The sequence below is a fragment of the Salvia hispanica genome, chromosome 4 (genome assembly GCF_029641045.1).
Source record: "Salvia hispanica isolate PSC_SH4W2 chromosome 4, Shi_PSC_v1, whole genome shotgun sequence".
Taxonomy (NCBI): domain Eukaryota; kingdom Viridiplantae; phylum Streptophyta; class Magnoliopsida; order Lamiales; family Lamiaceae; genus Salvia; species Salvia hispanica.
The window spans coordinates 32,600,140-32,621,922 of record NC_142695.1 but is presented as its reverse complement, the minus strand read 5'-3'; the positions used below and the strand labels follow the sequence as shown (position 1 = coordinate 32,621,922).

The 21,783-nt window shown below is 34.9% G+C and overlaps 1 protein-coding gene across 1 annotated transcript; it reads right to left on the bottom strand.

Annotated features, from left to right (window-relative positions):
- Positions 1 to 2,326: 2,326 nt before the first annotated feature.
- LOC125195029 (uncharacterized) lies at positions 2,327 to 4,750 on the bottom strand. The gene is made up of 2 exons (XM_089056690.1): positions 4,140 to 4,750; positions 2,327 to 2,651 (listed from the first exon to the last, which is right to left on the bottom strand). Exons 1-2 carry the CDS (start codon positions 4,748 to 4,750, stop codon positions 2,327 to 2,329), a joined length of 936 nt encoding a protein of 311 aa, XP_088912816.1.
- Between the last annotated feature and the right edge of the window lie 17,033 nt (positions 4,751 to 21,783).

The window sequence follows — 21,783 nt, the reverse complement described above, 5'->3', positions numbered from 1 at the left end:
TATTATGTACCGTAGTTGACATTACTTTTATGACAAGATATGAACCGTAGTTGACATGAATTTTATGTCCACTGAAAACAGAATATTGCTTCATTATGTGAGATTGCACTTCCAGAAGATAAAAACAAATCAGAAATCTACACAGCAGAAGTAAATGATGTTGATATACTGTCATACCTCGAAGTTCATGAAAGAGATCTCTACTACTACATAGTAGAAACAGGAAGAACAGATGAGTATGTATAATTTAATTATATTCACGATATAAAAAAAAATTAGTTTTCTAAACAGTTGACAAGATTTATGATTGTTGTTCATATGTCATTTTTATAACTTCATTTCAGGAATACATGTGTGTATGATGATGATTTTACTTGCGCAACCAAGGAATTGTTCAACTCACTGAAGCCACATGAAGAAATCAAATCTGGTGTTATTGACTCATGGGCTTCACATTTGAACAACATTGAAAAAGGAAAGCCAACAACATCACCTGCACGCTTTTTCATGACAACATCTCCAACCGTAAGTAATCTAAAAATTTATATAAAATATTTGAATTACAGGTCTCCTTAACCAAATATGTTAATTGCAGAATTTCAATGTTACAAATCGGCCAGAAAGTTGGAATACTACGATGGCAACGAACAAATTCATTGATGAAATAGAGATTGAGATTCAAAAAAGACTAGAATTTGATTGGAGAAACATTGATTTGGTAATTAGATCTAACAATTAAATTTTTGAGAAAATATTAGGATGTGTTCTTTGAATGTAATTTTATCTTCCATGTCATATAGGTCTTCTTTCCAATCTGTGAACACCGATATTACTACCTGGTAGTATTTTGGCTGAAACAAAGTAAGATTGAGATCATAGACAACAGAAAAGTTAATGGCATGGATGCATTAGAGGAGTATGGACATGAAATTGGTTTACTGGTATGATTTTTTTTATCTTATTGAAACAGTCTCTACATTTTGTTGATATAATTTATGCACAATGTTAAAATGTTTTTTACGTGTACTTTTATTTATTTATTAATATATTTGCAGAAAGATATGTTGGAGGCATACTACAAAAAGAAGAACTTGTTAGAGATATTCGAAAATATTAACAAGTCTTACATCGATGTTCTTTCCTTGAAGTGGGCCACAAGCACCAACATAAAGGACTGTGGTGTCTATTTAATGAGACACATGGAAACTTATGTTGGAAAAAAAGATAGTGAATGGAATGTTGGCTTCTCTGCACGCAGCATAAAGATACTCCAGGTACTGCGTGGAAGATATTGGTACAACTTGATTGCATCAAGTTACAACAACCAGGGAGTGCCCATTTTAGAAGTAGCTGATGCATGGATGGAAGAAAACAAGCACAAATTGAATAGTTTAAACAACAAATACAAAAAGTGGTTTGTTAATAGAAAGAAGTGAAACAAAATTTGGGATGTATTTAACGTTTAATGTTGTTAGCTTTCTTGTTTTGGGATGGATTTCAAAACAGCTACTATTGTGGTTTCTAACTTTTGAACTTATTAAAATGTATATTTTCTGTTAATTTTGTTATGATTCACATGACTTATTATTATTGTTGACATGGCTTAAAATTATTGTTGACATAGTTCTGTGCGTAATTAACATAGTATGTAACGTAATTGACATGGGTCTATACGTAGTTGACATGACTCGTAATTTTTATTGACATGATTCTATGAGTAGTTAAAATACTATGTAATATAGTTGACACGACTCTGACATTTAGTTGATATGAATTTTATGTACCGCTGACACGATATGCACCATAGTTGATATTGTAATACTGATATTAACATGTTCTCTATGTATAGTTGACATGACTTGTACGTGTAGTTGACATGGCTTAAAACATAGTTGACTTGACTAGTATATGCCGTTGACACGATGTGCACCATAGGTGATATAATTATATTAGTTGTTGACATGGCTTGTAACATAATTGACATGACTAGTATGTGCCGTTGACACGATGTGCACCATAGTTGACATAATTATTTTAGTTGTTGACATGGTCAGTATATAGTTGACATGATTTTTAATTGTTGACATGTGCGCCTTAAAAACATGATGGAGCACGAAAGCAAGGCAGAGTCCAAGTTGTACTGAAAAGTGAACAACTTATAACCAAATGTCAACACCTTGTATAAAGGTGTACAACTCATAAAACAAAACTTAAAATTAAAAAAACATAATTATAAAGTAGATGTCAACAGAGAGTAAAATCAGATATCAACAACTAACAAGAAAATGTCAATAATTTGTAGTCTATGTCAACAACTAAAAAACAATCATGTCTCCTTTCTGCCACAGCTTCTAGCATTATGATCAGTAACTTTATGACACTTTCCACAACGCCTATGAGGTTTATTTGCTTTTTCAATTGCTTTCTCTATGCTTGACTTAATCCTGCTTTTGTTGTCACTTGCACCACCTCCTTTTGTACTAACCACATCTGGAGCATGTGCAGTTATTTCTTCAGGTACAGCAATACCATATATGTTCATGATTGAATCATTTTTATCAATAGACGATGATCCAGCACAGTCATCTTTAAAGATTTGAGGACCAATACCCGCAAGCAAATTATCCAAAGCAATCAAATGATCTTTATTCCTAAAAGCACGCTGATATAGACCAAAGTAACGACCATGACACCTGTTAGCAATCTTTAGTTTGTCATCTTTGTTAGAACCTGCACACATATAAAATGTCAACAGCCTATATAAGATGTCAACAGCCTATATAAGATATGTCAACAGCTTAAATAACACATGCTAAAACTTAAACTGAAATATCTATAGAAAATAGTTTGAATACCTCTGTCAGACGCACTATCATCACTCGTGAGACCATGAACTGCCTTTAGTAATTCACTTTTAAGCCAACGGTTACCAACATATTTCTCTGGAATATTGTTGACATCTTTGTTTCTGAGGATGAAGAAAAGGTGGCTGCATAGATAACCACACCTTAAAAATAGTTTACACTCACATTCATATGACTCAGTCTCTATCTCATGTGTAACTGTAAAGGTCTTTTTTCTAGCATCAGAAACTTTGAAGACCTCGATATTCTCCAATATGGACATGCTAATCATCCGACAACTCTTATCAGCCTCAGCAATAAATTCTTGTACTTCTCAAATGCTAAATCAGTGATATATTTTGGAGTAGTTACAGAATCATAATAGTCAAGCCTTTGAGTTTGATTCCTTTGAGCATTAATGGCATTATTATACTGAAGAGTGAAATCAGCAAAATTAAACAACAGTTTCGAGTACCTCTTAAAAAAACTGTTTTCAGATTCTGAAAAAGATGTTCTCATTAAAGAACCCATAAGAACATCTCTAAAGAAGGTTGAGATCCACATATGTTTAATAGCAAACATATCCTTAAACCATTTATGATCTTCTACACCATATTTTTCAACAATACTAGTCCATAATATATCAAACTCATCCGGATCTAACAACTCTGACCAAACACAAGACTTAAACTCCTTACTAAACTTTTCTCTATCAGAAATAGATTTAGGTATCTTCTCAAACAACTTGCTCATAATATGACACATGCACAAACGATGCCTTGTACCAGATAATACCTTCTCAATGACAAGCCTCATTCCCCAATCTTGGTCAATGATTATGATTCTTGGAGCAACACCCATGCATTCAACAAATACAGTGAAAAGCCATGAAAATGCATCACAATTCTCCCCGGATACGAAACCAGCTCCAAACGCAATAGGACACCCGTGATTGTCTTTCCCGGTAAATGGACCAAACACCATACGATATCTATTAAACAAATAGATCACCACAAAACATCAACTCATTTTTATGATAACCAAAGTCAACTATAGGTATATGCTATGTCAACTATTAAATCAGATATGAGGCAAAGTACAAATGTATATCCTATGTCAACTACCATGTCAACTACTATGTCTGTCAATTACTAAGTATAATAAATAAACTACCTGTTTGTTGAATATGTTGTATCAAATGCTACAACATCTCCAAACATGTGGTAATGCTTCCGAGACTCAGAGTCAGACCAAAATAAGCTCACTAACTTATTATCATCAGGTGATAATTGATACTTGTAAAAAAAGCCTTCACAAATTCTCTTCTTCTCTTGCATCTGATTTAGGATCATTTGAACATCCACTTCTTCCAGTTTCTCTTTAATATCACGAGAACAATTCCTAACATCATTCAACGTACACCCAACAACATCATAACCACCGAAAAACTCCTTTAATAAGTTGAAAGTTGAGGTAGGACCGATGTTAGCTTTGGTGCAATCTTCAACAAACTTGTGATGAACATCATTCAAACTGCGATTACCTTTCATAAATCGCTTATGATCTTTGTCAACGAATTGATGCACAAGGTAATACTTATCACCAAAATCAGAAAAAAACTTAAAACTAATTCTCGCTCCACATCCACACCTTTTGGTGCCACGTCTACGTCTCTTCTTTGAAGATACTTCATCATCATCAGACACATTACCATCCTCAGATACACTTACATCAACATCCAACGAATCTACTGTATGAAATCTTTGTCTATTGCAAACAACATACTGAAAAATAATAACACCACCACTGGTCATTTCCAAATCTTGGACAATCAAAACAACACTCCTGAGCATACTTTTCATAAAAGGAAATTCCTTCCTCAAGGGAAGAAATTTTTTGACCTTCATAAGGCCTCAACTCAGGCTTGCAAATTGGAATAACAGACCCTACAACATAGAATATTTACCAAGGAACATAAATCATGTCAACAGATTTCCAAGTCAAGTCATGTCAACAGAGCATAAATCAACAACATAACACCTTTAGTTATCTCTAAAGAGGTGGCTGGACTCTTGTAAAATTCTTAGACAATTGTTATAAGTTATGTAAGCCAAAATATCAGAACATGCTTCAAATTACCAGGATCAAAATGTCCAGTTTAATTAGAATACACCAATTCAAACACACGATGTCAACAGAATATTTAACAAGTAACATAAATCATGTCAACAGAGCATAAATCACCAACATAACACAACAAAATAATGTTAATGAAACAGAATGTCAACAAAGAGCATAACAACAACACAGAATATTTACCAAGTAACATAAATCATGTCAACAGATTTTCAAGTCATGTCAACAGAGCATAAATCACCAACATAACACAAAAAAATCATGTTAATGAAAATCAAACCAAACTACCTCCACCATTCGTAAATCATGTCCTAAGATTTTCAAGTCACGTCAACGCAAATCAAGAGACTTACGTAAATTACCCCTATAGTTATATCTAAAGAGGTGGCTGCACTCTTGTAAAATTCTTAGACAATTGTTATAAGTTATGTAAACCAAAATATCAGAACATGCTTCAAATTACCAGGATCAAATGTCCAATTTAATTAGAATACACCGATTCAAACACACGATGTCAACAGAATAATTAACAAGTACACATAAATCATGTCAACAGAGCATAAATCACCAACATAACACAACAAAATAATGTTAATGAAACAGAATGTCCACAAAGAGCATAACAACAACACAGAATATTTACCAAGTAACAAAAATCATGTCAACAGATTTTCAAGTCATGTCAACAGAGCATAAATCAACAACATAACACAACAAAATAATGTTAATGAAACAGAATGTCCACAAAGAGCATAACAACAACACAGAATATTTACCAAGTAACATAAATCATGTCAACAGATTTTCAAGTCATGTCAACAGAGCATAAATCAACAACATAACACAAAAAATTCATGTTAATGAAAATCAAACCAAACTACCTCCACCATTCGTCGACGTAGACTCGGAATAAGATGAAGAAACCATCAAAGAACACTTAGTTGTTGATTACGAACTGAAGTCGAATCTAAAGAGGAGAAAATCAAAAAAAAGAAAAAATTGATTAGGAACAAATTTGACTGGAGGTAAACAAATAAAACATAAAAACAGAATCAAAGTCACTAAAATCGACCGAAAAACTTCAAAATCAACACAGAAATCCGTCGAACAAGTCGTCTGTTTTTCAAAAATTGAATCACAAATCAGATATCGTTGAAATCGTCTGAGTCTAATTTTGTGAATCAATTGAATAATAAATCGTTAAAATAGATTCAATCAGTGATATGATTGAATCGTTAAATTCTCAGCAGAATCGCCACTCTCACTGGAATATGATGAAGAACCCTAAATTAAAACGCGAAAAGACCATTATACCCTTTCATATTAAACTAATCTAATAATATTTATTGTGTGGCAAAATCTGGACCACTCATTTAATAAAAAATATATATACAGGATTGTGATCAATTGAGATTATTTAGGCTAATTGAGAAATGAGATGCAATATCAGCCACTCATTTTTATTAAATGAGTGGTCCAGAATTTGCCACATCAAAAATATTTTTAAGATTAATTAATTATGAAAGGGCAAAATGGTAATGTGTCTCCTGATCTTAATCGGCCTCCTCTCCCCTATGGCGCCGCTCCCAATCGAAACCGTAGGCGTAATCACACCCAATTTCCTCTCCGTCGAGTACAATCGCGACGCCGCCTCCGCAATCGGAGCGATTTCGCGGTTATTAGTGGAGCAGACATCAGTGGCGGTGGTGGACGAGGAGGGGGGGGGGGGTTTGATCGGGGAGATCTCCCCCCTGGCGCTGTTCTGCTGCGACGAGACAGCAACGGCGGCGACCGTGATGAAGCTCTTGGCGGGGGATATCGAGAGTGAAGAAGTACAATTCCGGCAGTGCAGGAGCCAGATTCCGCAAAATGGCCGAGGATGATATGGTGTTCATCCATTCGGTTAGGTGAATCTCGAAATTGACGAACGCGTTGAGCAAGTTTCCATCGGATTCGAGCGTGAATCCGTCGATGAATCAGATGAGCGCGGCACTGCAGCGCGCGATGATGTTTCTAGAGGAGGAATCGAGCAATTCGAGGAGCGATCTACAGGTTGAGAAGTCAGGGGGATTATTGCGAGAGAGAGGATTTCTGCTCCGGCGGAGTATCCGGAGGAGCCATGGATGCGCTAAGGAAGCAGCTCGATGTGCTGATGGGAGCCAACCGCAACGGCGACGCGCAGGAGGTCACGCGCAAGTACTACGATCGCGACGTCTGCCGCCTCTTCCTCGCCGGCCTTTGCCCGCACGAGCTTTTCCAGCTCACTGTGCGTGTTTTTTTTTTTGTTTAATTGTAGTTTGAAATTGATACAGTATGTTTTATGAATGAGCCTGCGTAATTTGTCAATTATTTATACTGCTATGCGAATGCGTATAAATCTGGAAGGTTTTTGATGGTATTGAACTTGTGAATTATGTGGTTTATTTATTGATAATGGTGTTTGATTGATTCATCGAATTGTTGTACGTATAGATTTTTGGTGGTTGGTTGCTAATTGAGTTATTGGTTTTTTGGTGTAGAAAATTTTTGGAGGTGAAATGAAAATTGTTAGCTGATTAATTACCTGAAGCCTCAAGGGCTTGTGGTCTTGAATTTCAGTGTCAATGGGAACTCTATTTCCTTGATCAATTTAGCTGATGATTTTAGTTGGATTACCTTTTCGCACGACTTTGCTAGTTATTTTTTTGTGTGTGATGTTTGTGCTCAGTGCACATGTATTTGGGGAAGATGTTGGATTTAGTGGTGTTTTCCACTGCACTACTGGTTTAGCTGATCAATTTGGGGAAAGTAGATCAGGTTTAGGTGAATTTCTTTGTTCTCTTTTCCATTTCCATTTATTTGAAGAAAGCATTTTTGTTGTGGTTGTACCATGTTCTATTCCGAACTCATCTATTTGAGACATCCCCAAATTTAGTTGAATCACTAATACTTAGAGCTGCAATTCTTAATCTGCAACAGGAGTTGAGCTTCTTTTTGATTCTTTGAGCTGAATTTGGTTTTGCAATTTTTGGATATCTATTTTCAATTTTCATCAATCTCTGTCTTTATTAACCAACCATGGTTAGGTTGTCTAGAGAGAGAGAGAGAGAGAGAGAAAATTGGGGGAAATTCCAATTTTCACAAGTTCGTTGACATTAATTATATAGGTCATTGACATGAATTATATAGTTCGTTGACATAATAACGTTTGTTGTTGACATAAATTATATGTAAATCGTTGTTGTTGACACAAATAATATGTCGTTGACATGAAAATATTTGTTGTTGACATAATAGTTGACATAAATAAAGTATATTGTTGACATCGTAGTTGACATAAATAACGTTTGTTGTTGACATCGTAGTTGACATAAATAACGTTTGCTGTTGACATCGTAGTTGACATAATGTCTCTGTAGTTGACATCGCGCGAGTTGTTGACATTCGATATTCTCGGTATTGATATGTTAATTGTAAGTGTTATTTGTTAGTTGTTGACATTTTAATACGAGTTGTTGACATTCGATATTCTCGGTATTGATATGTGAATTGTAAGTGTTATTTGTTAGTTGTTGACATTTTAATACACGTTGTTGACATTCGATATTCTCGGTATTGATGTGTGAATTGTAAGTGTTATTTTTTAGTTGTTGACATTTTTATACGAGTTGTTGACATTCGATATTCTCGGTATTGATATGTGAATTATAAGTGTTATTCTTTATTTGTTGACATTTTAATAAGTGTTATTTTATTGAATGTTGAAGATTTGAAGATTTGAAGATTTGAATGTTGAAGAGATTTGAAGATTTGAAGATTTGAATGTTGAAGATTTGAAGATTTGAAGATTTGAAGATTTGAATGTTGAAGATTTGAAGATTTGAATGTTGAAGATATTTGAAGATTTGAATGTTGAAGATTTGAAGATTTGAATGTTGAAGAATTGAAGACTTTGCAGCTAGAGTTTTAGAAAGGATTTTAGAAAATGATTTCAAACACAATTTAATTAAAAGACAATTATACCCCCGTGTTGACATAATGTGATAGTTGTTGACATTAATTTCATCTTGTGAATTAGTGGCTGAGATTGCATCTCATTTCTCAATTATGCCCAAAAATCTCATCCTAACAAGACCATATATATATATATATATATAGGGGTGCATTAGGCTCCTTTGCACCCTTAGTGTCCTATTTCCTTCTTAATCTCAGCCCTTGGATCCTTGAATTGGATGGTTGTGATCAATGCATTATTAGTCTATAATGTTGCATTATTAGCCGTTGTGCATTATTAGAATGAAAATGTGCATTATTAGTCTATAATGTTGCATTATTAGCCACTGTGCATTATTAGAATGAAAATGTGCATTATTAAATGACACGTGACATTAATCTAACCGTCAGATGACAAAATCGTGGGGCTAGGATTAAGAAGGAAAAAGGACAAAAGATGTGAAAAGGATTTGAATACATCCCTATATATATATATATATATAAGGGTGCGTTAGGCTCCTTTGCACCCTAAGTGTCCTATTTCCTTCTTAATCTCAGCCCTTGGATCCTTGAATTGGATGGTTGTGATCAATGCATTATTAGTCTATAATGTTGCATTATTGGCCGATGTGCATTATTAGAATGAAAATGTGCATTATTAGTCTATAATGTTGCATTATTAGCCGCTGTGCATTATTAGAATAAAAATGTGCATTATTAAATGACACGTGGCATTAATCTAACCGTCAGATGACAAAATCGTGGGGCTAGGATTAAGAAGGAAAAAAGACAAAAGATATGAAAAGTATTTGAATACATCCATATATATATATATATATATATATATAATATGGGAGATTTAAGTCATAACCATTAATGCGTAAATATATACGCATGGGTGTATAGGGGAGTGATCAATTGCTAACTAATTAGCAATCTCAAACTAAGACTAAATCTTAGCCATTAGATTAGAAGATCTAGTGGTTGAAATAATGCCGAATTATATTTTTAATTAAAAAAATTAATAAATAAAATTAGAGAGTATTAATGTCAATTCCCTCTCGTTAAAATCATCTTAAAACTTTAAATTTACGTAACTCTCTCGATTTAAATTATTTTTTCGCAAAACATATATCAAATTAAAGATAATATTATAGGGATTCCAACGAGATGTCAATTGCATATGTTCCGACGACGTTCGGTTGATGAAATTTGATATTTTTTATTTTAGTTTTTGTAAATGTTGATAACCAGATTTTTATCAACAAATACATCAAAAAATCTCAATAAAACCATGTAAAAATCTCAATAAATATGTGTTGATATTTTCTTGTACTAGTGTTGATATTCCTATGTCATATTGTTGATATTTGTAATACACTATGTTGATATAAAAAATCATTCACAAAAATTATCATATGATAATATAATGACGATATTACCCTTTTGTTGGTATTTTGTCTACTATTTATTGAGATTCGTAAGATTTTATCTCATCCATTCATTTTAAAATCTAAGGGTGGAGATTTGGTCTTGATTTTGGATTAGGGTGCTATAAGCATTAGAATATGACCCTGGGTGTATATGGTTATGCATAGAAATCATAATTTCCATATTAGAAATTTTGTTCCGTCAGAGCAGCGTGAACGTGTAATCTCCCAGCCATCTAAATTTCCATTTGTCAATATATTAGTAGTAGGACACACCACATAATATCTCCACCTTGGTATATCCAGTCCATGAAATTTTTTCTCCTATATATACACACCTCAAATCGAGCAGAGGAAAACATTATTAAATCAAGTTATTCATATGTCTCCTTCAAGAAAGACACTTCGTATATTGGTGATTTTTTCTTGCATTGTTGTACAAGAATGACGTTGTACAAGAATGCAAGGGTCATGAAACAAAAGAATATAGAGGAGATGGTCCTCCGGTGCAATGTAAAAAAATTGAATGTCCGACATTTACTATTATTCATAGTGAAAAAGAATTTGAAATAAGAAATTGCAGTCAAGCTTTATAGGTGACAGCTCCGAGCATCGTACCATACTCAATCATGGATGATATTAGAATAGGTGGAGAAATGTAAGTTTTTTTATGTCAACTAATTTTAGTTTTAGGAAAAGTAATATGCTTCTATTTAAAAATTTCACAACCAAATTCTGTATTTATTTATATTTATAGTATTTAATTGGTAACACATTAAATTATGTTAATTTCTTCTAGAATCGTATGAAACTCTAGTAACGCAACACAATCACATATATAGTTATAGGGTAAACTGCCTCTAAATTTGTCAACTTTCACCAATAGTTTGGTATTTCCCGTGAACTTTAAAAGTTGCGTGAAAAATCATGAAGTTTGCCTACATGTGCCGATTTCCCGAGTCGGGTATTCCGGCTAAGCAATGTGATGATATGTGCATTTATGCTGACATGGAAGATGATTTGGATGCTGAGTGTGTTTATTCTCATTCTTCTTCCACTTCATTTACCCTAATCCTAATTATAAAAAAAATAAAAATAAAAATAAAAATAAAAGAGAAAAGAAGTAGATCTTCACCTTTCTAACTCCAGCGCCATCGCCACCACCTCCAGTGCCACTGCCTGCCGCCGCCGCCACCTCCAGCGCCACCGCCCGCCTGCCGCCGCTCCTTGCACCACCTGCTCCTCCCCTTCTTCTCTTTCTTTCTCTCCTTTCTCCCTCTTTCCCCTCCTCTATCTCTCCCACTCTCGACCTCTTCGCCGCCGCTGTGGGAGTGGCGGCGCTCCGTCGCCCTCCGTCCCTTCCTCTCGCTGGCTTCGCCCCCATAATCAACATCCACCACCGACCGCTCCTCCCTCTCCTCCAGAAACCACCGCCGACCGCCCCTCCCCTACCTCTCACTCCAAATATTCAAATGTAGGATCCCCAAGTCAAAAGAGGATGTGAAATCGTGGCTGTTCGGATGATGATGTTCTCCCCAGCAGCGCCGGAGGAGTTTTAGGTGATGTTCTACCCAGCGCCACCGCCTGCGGCCGCCCCGATGCACCACCTACTCCGGCGCACCACCAACTGCTATACTCAGCGAATATTTATTATTTTTTTTCAACAAACACAAAACGGCGTCGTTTTGTGTTCCGGCTGCCACATAGGATAAGTTTATGCCGGAAAATTTCAGGGTCGGATCATTAGGAAAATTTGCACAACCCGGAAAGTTCATGATTTTTCACGCAACTTTTAAAATTTACGGGATATTCCAAACTCTTGTGAAAGTTGACGATTTTAGAGGCAGTTTACCTTATAGTTATATGGATGAGATGCTCTCTCAATTCTCTAACAAAAGTGATTGTCCACGTTAATCACATGGGAAAATAATTTGAATTGTAAAATTACTATTACCCACCATTTATTGAATACTAAAAATACACTGAAACAGTGTTTCAAATAAGGCACATGGATAAGCAATTAGGCGTATTTGCATAGAGATAGCTAAAAATATGTTTTTTACAATATTGATCTCAATAGCAAAAACTATACAACAAAAATGGACTAATTTTTAAAAAATATATTCAATACTACTATATTATTTGTAACTTCATAAAAATGCCAACGGTTGTCACAAAGGCATGTTCTAAATAAGTGTTATTTGCCCATCCTGAGCTAAAGGCCTTAAAAAATGAATTTGTGTTATAAATTCCATCTACATCGATAATTAAGAATGAAATTTAATGGCAACGAATTGTGTGAAATGTAAAATGAATCAAAATCAAGGAAGATATGATATTTTATTATCGGGTAGTTTCGTAGATTATCTGGGGATTTATTTTAAGAGGTTATTCTTGTAATCTTTAATTAATTTATTTGGCATTATTGAGGAGTTAATGAAATAGTACTATAAAAAAGAGTCCATGAATGCATATTTTAGTCAGAGGTAGACATGCCCACGGTTCGTAAACCGGCGGTTCCGGTTCCGGTTCGAAACCGCCGGTTCTGGTTACGGGAAATGTGAAACCGGAACCGAACCGTGAGGCTATTTGATGGTTCCGGTTTCGATTCAAAAACCGGCGTTTTCGGTTCCGGTTCCGAACCGCCGATTTTCGTACGGTTACTCGCGGTTTCGGTTCGGTTTCGCGGTTCCGGCGGTTTTCTTGTTTTTTTTTTGCTATGTAATTTGGAATTTTGGATTTATACAATAAATTGGAACAAGACAATGGATAATTTAAATTGAAATAAGACGAATAAGGTGAAAATCATATCAATTTTATTGAATTTGAGTTGTAACGGACAACAATACATTACAATGTCAATATGCATGAAATGGGGGGAAAAAGGAAAAAATTGAAAAGGGCTTGAGCTCAACTTAAACTTTCAAAGTTAAACTTTTCAAATTTAAGTTGAGTTGCCTACGTATCCACAATTTTATTGAGGAATCAAAGCCCACACAGTTCTCTTACCTTGCTTACCTTTTTGGTTGGCCGTGCTCGTCGTTCACCGCCCCCCCTTCATTGATATTGTTGAGCGCCCTCGCTTCCGACCTCGTCATCGGTGGAAAACTCTTCACCATCACTCTCTACACGGAAGTCGAAATCCGGCTCTTGTGCTCTCATGTCCGCCTTTGCCCAATCATCAAGTAACATAGTGGCTTCCATGTTTTTGGCGGAGAGATTACCCCTTTTGTCGTCTAGGACACAACCGCCGACACTAAAAGCTTGTTCCACGGCAACAGTGGAAGCGGGAACGGCGAAAATCTCCTTAGCCATTATCGAGAGTATCGGAAACTCTGTCATGTGTTCCCCACCAATCAAGGACGTCAATTTGTTGAGTAGGAGGACCTGCATCTTGAAAAATAGAGCGCGATTCCAAATATATATCTAACTCACTAGTAGCTCTAGTCATATTGGTTGTAGCACCGTATAGATCTTGCAATTGTGATACTACGTCAAGATCAATCATGACATTGCTATAGTTTCCGCCACCAAAATCAAATGTCGAAGGACTAGGAGGAGCACGTACCTGGTGAATGGTGTTATACCGCATTTCATATTCCGCGTAGAGAGCATGAAGTGAACTATCTAACCTTAGTTTGATTTCTTCAACATTCGGAAGATTTAGTTCGAAGTCTTCTCCTCTTGTCAAGCCCATTTCGCGAAGTTGAGAAAAATCCAAATCGTGCAAACAACCATAGTACATGTCTAAAATTTTATGCACACCACTTCCACTTTGGATCCAAGCATTTTGCAATCAAAAACACATTTGGAATACGCACAAAACATTTCAACCATATAAAACAAAATAGCCTTCAACTGTATGAATTGAGTATTTTTCACACATGTTTTAAAATCAATTGCCACTTACATGCAATGCTCCAAAACGCGCATAGAAGTAGGATAATAAACACCGGATAACTCAACAAATCCATGTTGTGGTCCCAACAAGAGGGTATCAAAAGCAAATCGGAAGGAACATGCGGGCAAGTTCCAAAAAAATCACATAAATATTCAATGTGGTTCAAGGTCGACTCCAACATATCGTACGTCGAGTTCCAACGAGTTGAAACATCCAAACGAAAATTGGTGTACCTGCACTACTTGCTATGACAATATTTCTTCCAAGCTCTACCAATAGGAGCTTTGTTATGAATCAACTTAACAGCAGTTCTAATAGGATCAACATACTTTTGCCACAAATCAATCGCATCTTGAACACACAAATTCAAAATATGAGCAATATATCACACATGAAAATATTTTCCATCAATAACAGGACAACATGCACTGATGAGTTCATCTATACTAGCAGTGTTAGCGCTTGCATTATCAAAACCAACAGACAAAATTTTATTGATCAATTGAAATTCATTCAAAACTTGAATGATCAATTGAACAATGGCTTGTGCAGTGTGTGGTACAGGAAATTTCCGAAATGCAATCAAACGTTTTTCAAAGTCCAACTGTGATCAACGAAATGCATAGTGATGCCCATATATGAATTTTTGTAAAAACAATAAGTCCATACATCAGAGCAAATTGAAACTTTATGACCTAAGTCAACAATAAATGTACCTAATTGCGCCTTCTTTTCCATGCATTGTCTAACAACAGCTCGAGTCATAGAAGTTCGACTCAATTTTCTTGCAGCAGCATTATAAACTTGTCGCATACTCGACTCAAAAGCATCGTTATCAAAAGCATTGAACGGAAAATGTTTCATCATAGCAAATCTAGACATCACATTAAGAGCATTTTTGTGATCATATTTTAAACGAGTATTGCTACACATACCTGATGTATGGGATGAACTCGTCCCACTCCCGGTCACGACTCCATGTTGAAAGTTGAGTTGAGTTTAGGTTGGAGCGATACCAAACTCGACCGGATATGCTTTCTCCATGTGACGGGTAAATGTACCATATCCTCCACCCTTTTGTATTATGTATACGTTTTCGCAATAGATGCAATACACATTATAACTGGATGGATCGGTAGTATCTCGTACCTTCTTGAAATGTTTCACCATGATGTTTGAGGTTAAAGACCTTTCAGTTGGTTTAGGAAGTTGAGGAGGGTGTCCACGACCATGACCACGACGACTCCTTGGTGGTGGTGGGGGTGGCATTTCTTCTTGTTGTTCCTCTTCCGCCTCTTCCTCCTCCTCCTCATCATCATCAAGATTCACCGGAGTTGGAATTTGTTGAGAATAGGCACCGGGACCGGGAGCGCCACTACCACTACAAACATAATCATCGCCACCATATCCACGTCCGCCTTGGGATTGAGAGCGGGAGAGAGCAAAAGCATTGGTCATATCTTGCTCTTCTCGATTCTACAAAATAATATTTGTAGTGTAAATATCAAATAACATTATGAACAATAGTGTAATGTAATTCATAATTAATACTCCCTCCGTCCCACTTTTGGAGTCCTGGTTGAGTTCGGCACGAGTTTTAAGAAATGTAAAGGAAAGTTGATGACAAAAGACAGTGGAATGTGGGTCCTACTTCTTTATAATATTTTTATAATACAATGTGAGTGGAAAAAGGTTAGTGGAATATGGGGCTAAATACCATTTATAGAATATTTCAACCGGGACTCCTAAAGTACCGAATAATAGTAAACCGGGACTCCTAAAGTGGGACGGAGGGAGTAATATTAGTAGATAATAAATATTAACCTGCCACATATCCATGTTCCTTTGAGAAATCTCATCAATAACGGATTTTCGACTTGGCCTCTTGGACTTATCAATAAATAGGGGAGCATTAGGGTCCTATTACCCCCTTAGAGTCTTTTTCCTTCTTAATATCAACCATTAGATTGATGGAATGGACGGACTAGATTAAAAGGGAAAATATGATCCCGCGATACATTATTAGTTCATTTTTGTGCATTATAAGGGTAAAGCTGAAAAATAACATAGGATCCCACGCGTTTCAAAACGCAAGGCGCGATAATTCAGCGAGATTTTAATTGAAACTGATTGACCTCTCTCTCAATCCACCCCATCAACCCACGATCAAAACAATTCTCTACCACTTCAAACCTCTCAAACCCTAGCCGCCTCTCGGTTCCAAGAGAAATGAACTCCACCGTCGATTGTCGCCGTGAAAAGCGTCGTCTTCGCCGATTCACAGTTCCAAAGTTTCTGTCTTTTTCGCGCAGGCGCCGATTAGGGTTCAATTTTCAAAAAGGTTGGTGTATAAAGTTCTAATTTTTGGTAAGGTACACTCCTAAGCGTCGATCGTCAACGTTTAGGAGACCCTGTAGTCGACGATTCACAGTTTTAATCGTCGATTGAGTTTCAATTTTGCAATCAAACACAAACCTTTTCGCCGATTTTTTTGCCAAGAATAAAATGGTGATCATTTGATTTAGGGTTTTGTCCATTAATTAAGGTTGTAGTTAATTTTTGAGTTATAATTGGTTTTTGTTCGATTCTTGAGTCGATGTATCAGTAAATGGCGATTTTTGGTTCAGTCTGTTTACGAATCTTTCCATTATTCCCGATTTTGGGTTGTTGATTCGGTCCATTATTGACGGTTTGTATCTATGTTTTTGGTCGATTTGTATTAAAGAATTTAACTGATTTCGTTTGCGTGTCTTACAGAGCATCAATGACGAAGAGAGGCAGACCCTACAAAAGCCAACCTACAGAGACCGAAGGTTCCATAATTGGTTCTCCTGTTTTGATGCATTATTCGTTCATTGTTCTGCATTATTGAACATTCTCTTGCATTTGTTAAGTGTATTCATAGTTAAATTATGCATTATTGTCAATGTTGTGTATTTTATGATGTTGTTTGAATATGAAACGATTGGTACACACATAGATGAAGCATTATTTGTTGGTTTTGTGACATTGTTAACTATTGGTAGTATATTGATGTATTAGCCTTGTTCTTGTAATCTGAAGCGATTGTTTCATTAGAATTGATGCATTATTTATGTTAATCTGTTAATTATGATTGGTTTACTGTCTAGAGTAACACCATTATTAAGTTCATATTATGCATTATTAGGTTGATATTATGCATTACACATTAGACATTATTGCATTATTGGTCTGATTTATTGCATTATATAATGAGAAGGATACATGACTGACTGTATGTTACATTATTTGTCTGATTTATTGCATTATATTAACATTGTTTGTGCATCATTTGTTATGTACATTGTATGGATTGGTATGCATAACTATTTTTTGGTGTAGTGAATGTTATATAATGTCGTGCATTATTTGATGGAATGTAAACATTACTTTATGAAGTTTTGTGCATTATGTTGTTACTGACCTTTGGTTTCTGCATTACACAATACACAACTGATACATCTCTGTTTCCTATTTTGGACAGCATCTAAGCATCGTCAGGTTGGTAAGAGACCAGTCTCCGAGTCGATTTTAGCCGTTAAAACCTCACAAAGTCGACGATCTAGAGTTTTATACTGAACATAATGTACAAATATTTCCGTGTAATGGATTTTATTTAATCAGTAATGGACGATTTGTGTCCGTATATGTTTCTGAGACGTATTTATTCTAATTTTATAAGTAATTTTAACTGATAAACATAAAGTACAAATATTTCAGTGTAATGGATTTTATTTACTCAATAATGGACGATCTGTGTCCTGTAGTAATGGACGATTTGTACATTATTCACTGTACCAAATCTTGAACACATTAAAAAATTATATTTAATTCATTTTGTGGTGTTATAACCTAGCCCCATGGGTTGCTAAACCCAAGGGGAATGATTCAAACTCTATGCCCTTTGTGATGGTTCCGTTTGTGAGTGTTTACTACAACCTATCCCCATGGATTGCTAAACCCAAAGGGCATGAATTCAATTTCCTTTCAACATTATTCTATTCAATTTTTACATTATCCACTTATTCGTGAACATGATTAGATACTACTGGTACATTATTTACTGTACCAAATCTTAAACGCATTAAAAAATAAAATTTAATTCATGGGGTGGTGCTATAACCTAGCCTCATGGGTTGCTAAACCCAAGGGGAATGATTCAAACTCTTTGCCCTTGGTTACGTTTTCGTTATTCAGTCGGTACTATACCCTAGCCCTATGGATTGCTAAACCCAAAGGGGAATGGATTTAATTTCTGTCACACATTAAACTCATTATAATGTACATTAATCAAACTGGCATATACATTATACAACTACAATCGTACGTTAATACAATCTACATTATACACTTAATATAGTACATTACTTGTCAAAAATTTACAAGCTGTAATTGACGAAAAGAAAACACGAAAATCTGTAAGCAATGGATTATTTCATGAAAATAAAATGACAATTGATGCAAAATAAAACTAAATACAAGAACGAACTAATCACAAACAAATAGAGAAAACCATAGATGTCAATTACACGCTTAATACAATAACTTTCTACCAAAATTGGTGAATAATCAATTAAGTAACTGAATGTATAACCTTCTTCCATTGTTGACATGAATGAAACGAGAATGACTGAAATCTCGAAAATTGGAGATGATAATGAAAAAATAGCAGACGTGTTGAATGGAAAAGAGGATTCACGACGACAATCAATCACTGCAGATGTCTTCATTGGAAAAGAACGTAAGATACAAACGACACAAATGGAGGGGTGAACTAAGCACAAAGTGTTAATACAAAATTATACATTTCAATGAACAATCAATACAGGAACTCTATAAAATAATTGGCGTGATACTTTAGATTCCCAATTTAATTGGACTAGAACGAAAAAAAAAACCTTCTTCCATAGTTGAAAATATCGGAATCAATGAATGAATATTAAACTAACTTCTCAAAAAAGAACTACATGATTGCTTCTGAGAATTGCAGAATATTGCCAATACATTTACCGTAAAACAGGAAGAGAGAATAGATTTAATTAAGGAAAATTTAGCAAATTATTATTTACCAAACTAGAAGGAGAGAATCAAGGAATGAAATTAACTGCTGCAAATCTGAGCTCCCCAATCTGCCCTTTTTGAATTAAATTAATTATTTTAATAATTCAGTTTAGCATGAAAATCGGCCATTAGATCTTGAAAATGAAGGGCCAAGATTGAGAAGGAAAAAGAAACGCAGAACAATATCATGCGTAGGGCATTTTTAGATCATGTTTAGTGTATTTTTAGGTCATACTAATCAAGTATGACCTAAAATGATCTTACCATGACATTAAACTAATATCTTATAATATGACCTGAAACTGTTTAATTATGACCTTCTGTGTTTTTGGTTAATTATTAACCATTAGATCATCTAATCCTAGGACTAAGATTTCGGCTGCATTTCTGGATTTAAACACATACTTATTTTGATCATCTCCCTACATCCATATATATATATATATATATATAGAGAGAGAGAGAGAGAGAATTGATGTGCTGCGCGGCACTATATGAGCGTCTGTACGCGACTGGTGATGTGGCATTAATATCATCTCTCCTCTCTCCACTTCTCTCTGTCCGCTCTCTCTCTTCTCTCTCTAATATGTATCTATCACCCAGACACAATAACCCCTCATCAGAGGCCTTCATTTTCACACTGTAATTCCTCTTTTATCTTCATCGTCAAATTCTTCAACTTTATCAATGAGCTCTCATCATAGAATCTTCTCACTAATTAATGTGTCATGTTTACAATTCCCATAGACTTAATTTTGCATCCGTCTCTGAATTTATGCACTTAATGTTTCTTAAAATGGGTTTTCTTCAAATTTTCTCTCAGTTTTACATATTAAAAAGAGAAATTTTAAATTTAAAGGAATAGAACCATAGAGAGTAAAAATTCACCATTTAAACTCTGTGTTGAAATCTTTACTCTCACTTCAACACCAATATTAGATTGTTTTCAAGATCCACCCTCGTCGGTCGAAAAACTAAATTGTTTTCAAGATCCAAAAATAAGAGAATTTAAAGATACAAAAAGGAAGGTTGTAGGAACGATAAGGGAAGATGACTATGAGATTTGCTGTGGAGATAAAGCATATAAAAAAAGAAGGAAATTTTAGATTTGTTGTTGAGTAACTAGAACAAATTTGATAGAATTCAGAATGGACGCAAGAGGAGAGAGGAGATAGAAGAGCAGAGAAAGAAGATGAGAGAAGAGGAGAGAACAACGAAGAGAGAGGAGAGAGAAAGAGGAGAGAGGAAAGAGAGAAAATTGATGCCACATCATTAGTCGCTTACACACGCGCATATAATAGCGCGCAACATATCAATCCTCTATATATATATATAGAGAGAGAGAGTTTTGATCTATGTAAAACTCATTCTTAATACAAAAATACTGAACCAAGCATACAAAGGTCATTTTTAGGTCATCATAAGCTTATTTTTACGTCATTATAATAAGGATGACATAAAATGATCTTAACATAACCTCAAATCTGAATTTTATAATATGACCTAAAACTTCTTTATAATGACCCTCTGTGTTTTTCTTTAATTATTGATCATTAGATTGAAAAATCTCATGGTCAGGATTTGGTTTGGATTTTGTATTGAGATGCATTTTTGTATTGATCATTTTCCTATATATATATATATATATATATATATATATATATAGGGTTTTGATCTATGAAGACCAGATTTAAATACAGAAACGCAAAACAGAGTCATACGTAGGGCATTTTTAGGTCATAGTTATTTTATTTCAAGGTCATGCTAACAAAGCATGACCTAAAATGATCTTAACATGACATAAAACCAAATCTTATAATATGACCTAAAACTACTTAATTATGACCTTCCGTATTTTTGGTTAATTATTGACCATTAGATCATCTAATCCTAGGGCCAAGATTTGGGCTGCATTTCTGGATTTAAATGCATTCTTATTTTGACCATCTCCCTATAAATATATATATATAGAGAGAGAGTTTTGATCTATGTAAAACTCATTCTTAATACAAAAATACAGAACCAAGCATACAGAGGTCATTTTTAGGTCATCGTAAGCTTATTTTTATATCATTATAATAAGGATGACATAAAATGATCTTAACATGACCTCAAACCCAAATTTTATAATATGACATAAAACTTCTTTATAATGACCCACCGTGTTTTTCTTTAATTATTGACCATTAGATTGAAAAAATCTCATGGTCAGGATTTCATCTGGATTTTGTATTGAGATGCATTTTTGTATTGATCATTTTCATATATATATATATATATATATATATATATATAGGGGTGCGTTAGGCTCCTTTGCACCCTAAGTGTCCTATTTCCTTCTTAATCTCAGCCCTTGGATCCTTGAATTGGATGGTTGTGATCAATGCATTATTAGTCTATAATGTTGCATTATTAGCCG